Source organism: Chenopodium album, chromosome 18 (genome assembly GCF_948465745.1).
Source record: "Chenopodium album chromosome 18, dcCheAlbu1.1, whole genome shotgun sequence".
NCBI classification, from domain to species: Eukaryota; Viridiplantae; Streptophyta; class Magnoliopsida; order Caryophyllales; family Amaranthaceae; genus Chenopodium; species Chenopodium album.
In genome coordinates, this window is record NC_137851.1 from 40,323,673 (window position 1) to 40,333,538 (window position 9,866).

At 39.4% G+C, this 9,866-nt stretch overlaps 1 protein-coding gene across 1 annotated transcript; it reads left to right on the forward strand.

The window, feature by feature from the left end:
* The first annotated feature begins 8,391 nt into the window (after nt 1-8,391).
* On the forward strand, nt 8,392-8,715 carry LOC145592139 (uncharacterized). Its single transcript, XM_081648598.1, has one exon. The coding sequence runs from the start codon at nt 8,392-8,394 to the stop codon at nt 8,713-8,715; it is 324 nt and encodes a 107-aa protein (XP_081504724.1).
* The last annotated feature ends 1,151 nt before the right edge of the window (nt 8,716-9,866 follow it).

Consider the following 9,866-nt stretch of genomic DNA (forward strand, 5'->3'; position numbering starts at 1 on the left):
AACGAGTCTCCAGAGAAACGTAGCAATAGAGACATAGCTAGCACCATTGTATCTGCCACAAATAAGGAGAGTGACTCTGGAGAGCTATTTATCTCGAATACCTGGGGTGGACCAGTCACTAGTGCAAGTTTCACTAGAGGAACTGAAGGTGGGATAGCTGTAGAATTTTGATCATAAGGGAGAGAGAGGTTTTCCCTAGAAAATTGAGATGGATGAACTTCTGGCCGTATTGAACTAAGAATCTCGTTGCGTTCTCTCTCTCGTAATTCTTGGAGGGAGGAACGCGAAGTGTCAGAGAAGAAGTGAATTAAATCTCTAACGCGTGAGGCATTAGGATCCATAACTCAAATTTAAGCAAAGTGAGTAAAATCTCAAAAGAAAACACTTGAGATTTTAGAGAGAGAAGAAGTTTGGGTGAATAATCCTTCTTCAAGTTTTAGTTTATTATAAGCCGAGAACTAATGGTGTGTTCAACACGCAAGGAGTCTTTGTAATAGGGTCTAAGTTTTTTTTTTTTTTAAAAAAAGGGGGTGTTCGTTTCTTGTAAAAAAATCTTTTATTTTTTTAGCTTGTCGAAAAAGTTTTTTTTTTTTGTAATGTTCCCTTTTTACCCCAGAAAATCTACCTGGACCCGCACAGGATCTATGCTTGTCCGGCAAATCTCTTCTCATAGTTTACATTCTGATTCAGTAGCTTTCTCACCGGGTCATTCGACACCAAGGGAAATTCATTCTCCACCACCAAGCGAAATGTCTGACATTCCTGGCCATGAAAGTTCGCTAAACCTTGATCCAGCTAATGATCTTCCAGGAATGATGTGAGCTATCCTTGATCGTCAAGATACTATGGAACAAACAATATAGATTTTGTTAAGACAGGGTACAAGTGCTCCTCCTCCTCACCATGATTCAGAGGTAGCTTCACCATTGCATTTAGATGATGGAAATGGTGATAGAGAAGCTCCTACCAAAATTGAGGAAGATATTCTCAGGCTCAAGGAAGTACTGAAGGGTATGACCAAAGCGGAACCTTGGTTGGATATTCATGGTCTCACCTTATTTCAGAAAGCACGACTGCCACCTGGGTTTAAGATGCCGAATCTCACGAGATTTGATGGTACATGAAGTCCCACCAATTTCTTAAAACTGTACGTAGGGGCTATGAGTCCTTGGGGTGTTGATGAACCTTTAATGGCACAATTGTTTCAACAATATTTAGATGGGGCTGCTGCACATTGGTTTCTTAATCTGGAAAATTCACAGAAAACTTCGTGGGCTGATATTGTGTGAGAATTTTCTAGCCAATACAGATATAATGAAGAGATCGATGTAACAAGGAGGGATTTGGAGACAACTGCGCAAAATCTTAATAAGACGTTTTTCGCCTTCATTACTAAATGGAGAAACAAGGTTGCAAAGATGGTGAATAGACCGAACGAGGAAGAACAATTGCAGATGATAGTGAAGAATCTTCTTCCCGTCTATCAAGGACGAATGGCTTTCCAGTATTTTCCGTCATTCAAGGCTCTTATATCAACAGGAACCTTGGTGGAGGATGCCATAAAAAAGGGAGATATCAAGAAGGATGAAGGGAACAGTAGTAACACCTCTTACAATCCTAAATTTAGGGGCAACAGGAAAACCAATAACAATGACTCAATACCCTCAAAACCAACAAACTTGATACACAATATTGACGCCGCACCAGCATTCCAACTCAGGCCACAGAGGGATTTTTCTCCCTTGAACATGACCTATGCTCAAGATTTCTCCAAACTAAAAAAGGCCAACCTTGTTCAACCTTTAAACCCAAGGCCACCACCAAGAAACCCTCCTCCCAGTTACAACCCAAACCAACACTGTGAATTCCATCAAGGTCCTGGGCATGACATTGAAAATTGCACAGCATTCAAGCACCGTATTCAAGATCTAGTAGATGGAGGAAGACTTTCAGTTGGGGCATCCTCTGATAAATTTAAAAATACACAACCAAGCATCACTAATAATCCTCTTCCCAATCATAAGCCTCCTGTCTCTATAAACACCATCTCCACTTTTGGTAACCAGATTGATCCAACATTATTAATGGTTCGAAATTCCCCTCGAATGTATGAGATGCAATTATCCGAGAATTATGTGTGTGTTGTGTATGATCACTCCACTCAGCAAAAGGTCAAGCTTGTGCCGTGCAAGGGTTCCGGTGTTACCCTTAATAAGGATCCGTTCTCTGATGTCTGCGCCACTATGGGTTATAATGGGGCATTTTTCCTAATAGATAATGAAGAGGAGGCTTTCTCATTGTTGTCAATTGCTGAGGAAAATGCTGGGGCACACCTTAATACCCCTAGTAATCTTCAATGTCCGATCTACCTTGACGATCTTAGTGATGATGAAGATCTACATGTGGCTCATTTGACTCGCGCAGGTCGTCATTTTAAACCTTCATATCTTGAAGATGCCCCGTGGAAGCCTTGAGAAGGAAAGAAAAAGACAAGGAATTGACATAGGAGAATAAGGAAGAAGATGATGCTATTAAGCGCATGAAGGAGGTTAATGCAAATGTTTCCATATGGAAGTTATTAACTCATTCATAACCCCATCGGGCTGCTGTTCCGAGACATCTCAATGAAGTTTCAATCGATCCATCCATAACACCAGATCAAATGGTAGGACTTATTCATGGAGCCGACCGCACTTTAATGTTTACCGACAATGATCTTCCAGAAAGTGTCAACCATAATAACTCTTTGCACATAACTGTGAAATGTCATGGGTGGACAATACCTCGGGTACTTATTGACAATGGTTCTGCCATCAACGTATGCCCGTATCGAGTTATGACAAAGCTGGGTTATCAAAAAAAAGACTTGACACCTTCAAGCCAGGTTGTTAGGGCTTATGACAATGTTATAGAAGAGATCTAGGGCCGAGGATTTTGATTTGGATTTCGATGTCCTGTGTTATAGAAGGTTAGTATACCCGGAGGAGTTGATTATTTTCCCTAACTACAGGCATGAAGATCGTTATCTTAATCTCCCCCAGTTCGAGAAGTTCAATGGGTTGGGAGATCCCATCCTCCATTTATACAACTTTGTGAACACCTTATATCCTTTAAATGTTCCATAAGAACATTTTCCTATGTTGTTCAACAGAAGTCTGGATGGACCCGCGTTATCTTGGTATTATACCTTAGGGGTAACAATTAAAGGTTCTTGGGGAGAAATAGCTCAAGCATTCAGTGATTGGGCGTTTGAATTTCAACAGACTGACACCGAAAAATTGAAGCTAGTGAATATGGAGCAAAGTGACCGGGAATCATTTTCACATCTCTTTTCAAGATGTTCTTACATTCGGGCTCAACTTCGTTTTCCCATTACTGATCGGGAATTTATGTTGATATTACTAAGGAAGTTAAATGATTTCTATTATGGACATATGGTCTCCATCAAATACGCCGATCTCTCGCACATGGAGAGATATGGTTACGAAATTGATGCCTATCGACTTAAGGAAAGAAGGCCTAAGGTGCACCCTCAAGGTGAAAGAGCTAACAGGAGGATATTCACTCGAATCGACGAACCATTGAGTGTGGTGTACGATCGTTTGAGCAAAAAAGGTATTTTTTGGGAAAAAAACTATGTGTATTCATTACCACCACATGGAACCGATATGAGACAATATTGCAGTTATTGTCATCAATATAGGCATAGAACAGATACTTGTTACGACCTTAAGTGTGCAATCCAGGATCTCATTGATCGTGGGGTCATCACGCCGACCCATCCTAAGTCTAGCGCATTAGAGACAAGCCCGGCACAGCCACAGGCCACTCAAGCACATTTGTTCCTTCAACTACTCGAAGAAGGTCGTATCAAGCCACTACCTCGTCGAGCAGGAGCTGATCCTGTTGGGCCAAATCTTAACAAATATTGTCACTATCATCAGTTACATGGCCATGATACTAACGAATGCCATGCCCTCCGTTGGTGTATAAAGCGCACAACTGAAATTTCCTACCCGAATCAGAAAGTGTCCATAAATGCCCTTTCCATTTTGACACGCGAAGACGATCCCACTCTTTTGATTGCTCGTCACTATTCAGAAAAGATATCTCAACAAGACTACGAGAAAGATTGTTGAAAATCCTGAAGCCTAAGGAATCTCTGCACGGGGAAGGAAGCATCTGCAACAACATGGTGATCTCTATCTTACCCTCCATCAAGAAGGATGAATGAGAGGGGTAGCATGAACTTTGTAAACCAAGCATTTTTTTTCTTTCTCTTTATGTTTTCTTTCGGTACAAAGAACTACGTACAACTTGATCCCCCAAAGCACTATTTCATGATCATACACAAAAGTTGTACTTGCACGCACATTGTTATTGGGGTACGTAGGCAACTCTGATCGAGTGCAGCTGTTTAAAAAAAATATTCTTCTTCCATTTTGAACTATGACGGGTCTGATTCTCTAAAAAAAACAAAAAAATCTATTTGGAGATACGTAGGCAACCTTATGGCGCGACCCGAAAAAATTAAAAGATTTTTTGGAATGAACACCCCGCTAACTTATCTAACTTAACAGACGTCTTTTAAATGTTTACCAAAATATTCTTCCCGCATGCATTTTTGCATTTGTCATTTACTTTTTTTTTTATTATTTTCAAAAAAAAGGGAGGAAGTCCTAATCTTGAGTGTGTAATGTTTAGGTATCCTTTGCCAACCAATGACCAATCAAACTCGAAAATCTACTCTATCCCCAGATTCCATCCAAGATCCAATACCACAAACACTTACCAGAGGATTTCAATTGATGATGAAAATGGGTTATGTTCCGAGAGCTGGTTTAGGACGAAATGGTGAAGGCATGAGGCACCCAATCCCAATAATTGATAAGCGAAATCGTCATGGTTTAGGTTTTGATGAGAAAATGGGTTATAAAGTTATGACAAGGAAGTCTCTCACCTTGAATGGGCAATTTGTGTTGCAAAATGACACTAATCCATTTTATGAGTTTCCTGAACCTTGGTGTGACTTGGATAAAGAGAAATTTCACCCTGGGTTAGAAATTTTCTTTGCAGAAGCAAGGAATAAAGAATTTATTAAGAAATGGTTTGATAAGAAACCGGTATTTAAGAAAGATATTGATTGGGCTGACCATCTAAAGCAAGGAGTTCTAAGAGGCTTGTTTTCACCAATTTATGATTATGAAGTTCGATTCGACCCCGTTACACTTATCACTCCTATAAAAACAGAAGTTGAAAACAATATCCGACCCAAAGCTCAAGAACAATTCCTTCCTTTCCTCGAACTATATCCTTTTCAATCCTTTACCTCAGACGGTTATGAAACCGATAACTCATCATCTAGCCAATCATCTATCCATACACTGCCTGATATCTCATATCATAAAGATATCGATGAAGTTGCTTGTAAACATATTTGCGTACAAAAAATTGATCTTGATCATGATGCATTTTCTAATAATGAACTTTTCAATGAACCTAAATCATGTGTGACCCCATGGAAGAGTCTATAACTGTAAATATAGGTACGGATAATGATGTAAAAGAAGTCAAGATAGGGTCTTCCCTTTCCCCCGATGAACAAAATGCGTTCATTATTTTACTTAAAGAATATGTGGATGTGTTTGCATGGTCTTATGCTGATATGCCTGGTGTCGATCGTAATATTGCTGAACATCGTATACCACTCTACCCCGATAGCAAGCCGAAGCAACAAAAGCTTCGTAGAATGAAACCAGAAGTTAGTCTCAAAGTTAATGAAGAAATTCAAAAGCAGCTTGATGCCAACTTCATCAAACCAATCAAGCATCCGGAATGGTTGGCAAATGTGGTGGTAGTGCCCAAAAAAGATGGAAGGGTCAAAGTATGCATTGATTTTAGGGATTTAAATTCAGCATCACCAAAAGACTATTTTCCATTGCCCCATATTGATGTTCTGGTTGATAACACTGCTGGACACGCCATGTTCTCATTCATAGACGGATTCTCGGCGTACTATCAGATACTCATGTCAGAAGAGGACATGTCAAAAACTTCTTTTATTACCTCATGGGGAACCTTTTGTTATAGAGCAATGCCCTACGGATTAAAGAATGCTGGGGCAACCTATCAATGGGCTGCAACGACGATTTTGCATGATCTCATCCATGATATTGTGGAGGTCTATGTTGATGACATGATTGTCAAAAGTCATGATCGTGAGACACACATTGATGCTTTAAAATCATTCTTTGACAGAATTGGGAAATACAATCTGAGATTGAATCCTCAAAAATGTGTATTTGGAGTAACTTCGGGAAAGCTTCTGGGCTTCGTTGTAAGTCAAGACGGAATTAAAGTCGACTCTGACAAGGTAAAGGCCATACAAGAGCTTCCTCCACCAAGAACAGAAAAGGAGATTCGGGGATTTCTTGGTAGAATCCAATATATTAGTAGGTTCATATCACAATTGACAACCCGGTGTGAACCTATATTCAAGTTACTTAAGAAAAATGTTCCTACAAAATGGAATGACGAATGTCAGGCTTCATTCGATTCAATGAAAGAATACCTCTCTAATCCTCCAGTTTTAATGCCACCAAAGCCAGGGCAGCCCTTGATATTATATCTCACTATCACGGAAACAGCCATGGGAGCTCTTTTGGCACAATACCAAGAGGGTACAAGGAAGGAAATAGCTATCTACTACCTCAGTAAAAAGTTCCTTGAGTATGAAACTAGATACACTCCTTTGGAAAGAGCTTGCATTGCCCTTATTTACGCAACAAAGAAGCTTCGACATTATTTGCAAGCACATACTACTTATCTGGTTTCGAGGTTAGATCTAATCAAGTACATTTTTGAGAAGCCAATCTTGAGTGAAAGAATAGTAAGATGGCATGCGATATTGTCAGAATTTGACATTCAGTGTGTGAATCAAAAGTCTGTCAAAGGGAGGGCTATATCTGAAGCTTTGGCTGATGGACCTATATCGGGTGATGAATTTGAAGATGATTTTCCAGATGAACATATTTTCTGTCTTAGTACGTCACAATGGAAGATGTATTTCGACGGAGCCTCTAACAGGAGGGGTAATGGTGCAGGAGTATTATTGATTGATCCTTATGGAGTACATATTCCCTTCGCTGTGAAGCTTAGTTTCCCAACAACGAATAACACGGCTGAATATGAAGCTTGCATCTATGGAATCAAAGCAGCATTAGCAGCTGGTGCAAAAAATCTCACAGTATACGGTGATTCTTATCTCATAATTTCCCAGACTATTGGAGCTTGGAAAGTTCGGGATGAAAGGTTGCAAATGTACACAGAGTATCTTCAACAATTTATCCCATTCTTTGAAGAAATAGAGTTCAAACATCTCCCTCGTGAGCAAAATAGCTTCACCGATGCTTTGGAAAATCTTGCGGTAAATTTGACTTGGGATGATGATGTGAAGGTACAATCAGTAATGATTGTAAAAAAATAAATTCCAGTGGTTAATTTTGAACCAACAATTGCTCTATTAACCCAAGAAGACAATGAGGATGCTTGGTATACTGATGTTAAGAAATATCTGATTGATGGAGAATATCCTAAAGGAAGTAACAAGAAGGATCAGTTGGCTATTCGAAGGCTAGCTTCTCATTTCACAATATTAAAAGGTTTGTTGTATCATAAAATTTTCGATAGAAACTTGCAATTATGCATCTATGGGGAACATACACAAAGGATCATGGAAGAAGTACATGGGGGAGAATGTGGGCCTCATATGAATGGACGAATGCTTGCTCGGAAGATTCTTCGAGCAGGGTATTATTGGACCACCTTGGAAAGTGATTGCATCCATTTTGTACGAACATGCAAAAAATGTCAGCTATTTGCAAACCTTAATCATATGCCGCCATTTAGCTTGAATAATTTTACTTCGCCATGGCCATATTCCAGCTGGGGCATAGATATCATTGGGCAAATACATCCGAAAGCTTCGAATGGGCATCAATATATATTGGTTGTTGTTGATTATTTTTCGAAATGGGTGGAGGCATCATCATATTCAAAACTAGGGGCAAAACAAGTTTCAAAATTTGTAATCAATAACATTAATGTCGGTATAAGGTACCTTTTGAAATTATCTCTGACAATGGTTCACAATTTGAAGGCCATCTTAAAGAAACCCTCGAGAAGTACAAAATCAGGCATCACCAATCTTCGCCATATCGTCCTCAAACCAATGGAGCTGTTGAAGCAGCTAACAAAACTATCAAGACGATAATCACCAAGATGACAGATAGGGCTCGAGAATAGCCTGATAAACTTCCCTATGCACTTTGGGGATATAGAATTTCCATTCGAACACCAACTAGGACTACTCCATATTCTTTAGTAAGTGGAATGGATCCACTTCTTCCAATCGAAACAGAGATTCAATCGCTTCGTGTAATGAATGAAAGCGAGATATCTGGAGAACAATGGTTTAAAGAACAATACGATGAACTTTCTTTGGCAAGTGAACGAAGGTTACATGCCCTTCACAACATTCAAATTTATCATAGACGCATAGCTCGGGCTTTTAATAAAAAGGTCAGGGAAAGGAATATACAAGAAGGAGATTTGGTACTTAAGGAAAATCGAGCACCGATTCATGATCCATGTGGAAAGTTCAAGCCGAACTGGTCTGGAACCTGGTCAAACATCTTACACCAGCAGGAGCAGTAAAATTGATGGATCTTGATGGAAATGAGTTTGTTCATTTCACCAACCTTGATTAGTTGAAAAAGTATTATGCTTGATTGGTACAGTGTTGTATTTGTGAGATTCGCAAAAAAAAAAAAAACAAAAAAAAAACGTGAATCTCCTACTAGCTTTAGATAGGTATATGTGTATCATGTTAAAGTTTAGATTTCATTCATGTTTGCGTTGCATGCTTGAGGGTCATGTAGAAATATTCATTATTATTAAAAGATCATGATCAAGTCAATACTTAACAAAATATGATTACAACAACCAAATAGTTTTTTTTATATAACACAAACTCTCTCGCTTTTTGGCAAGGTTACATCCTTTTTTTTAAAAAAAAAAACCACGAAAACAACAACCACATACACCATTCCCGAAAAACCAATGCCTTCGGATATGATTTCTTCTTTTGGAATTGAAATGCACAAACAAGGGAACACAAGTACAAGTATCGAAATACAATAAGGAGATCCTTCTAAGGATTTATTTAAGCATCACCCTCGAGGTCTTCCAACAACCATGTTGCGTAGGACATAGTTTGAACATTATCCTCGAGAACTGAAAATGCTGGGAGCATTCGTGCAAATTTCCATACACGAGATGATGCCCTAAGAGCTTCCACATTCCCAATTTCATAGGTGGTACAAGGTACCACTGGGAGCTCATGGAACTCTAGGAGTCGTTGGAGTTGGCCCGCTTGTCTCAAGCATCTCCAAGGAAGATAGAAGGTGACGCGACACAATTCTAGAAGTTGGACACCTCTGCGCCTGCTAGTGCTAATTGTTATGGAATCTATGTTGAGAAATGAAATGATCCATTCTACATCAGTTGTAGCGAAAAGGTCTGTCCATGCACCATGGTTGCAACATTGACGGAATATAGGAAAAAACCTCTCTCCCGAATATGTTGGATTTGGTAAGGAATTCGAATAGGTGGTCTAGATAGCTTGAATTTCTCACATAACCAAAGTTGAAGCACGATTGGACATCCTTTGACAAAACCCCCTAGATAAGTTCCCCTAGGATAAGAGGCCCTAAACGGTTCCCTAACTCAATCTGTGACAACAAAGAAAGGCGGCGAACATGACAGGAAAATAATGATTCCTTGAGTAAAATAAGGCTGAGCAAAAA

What these genes read in the sequence shown, in the direction of transcription:
- LOC145592139 (XM_081648598.1), top strand. Translation starts at nt 8,392, where the DNA reads ATGGATCCACTTCTTCCAATCGAAACAGAGATTCAATCGCTTCGTGTA.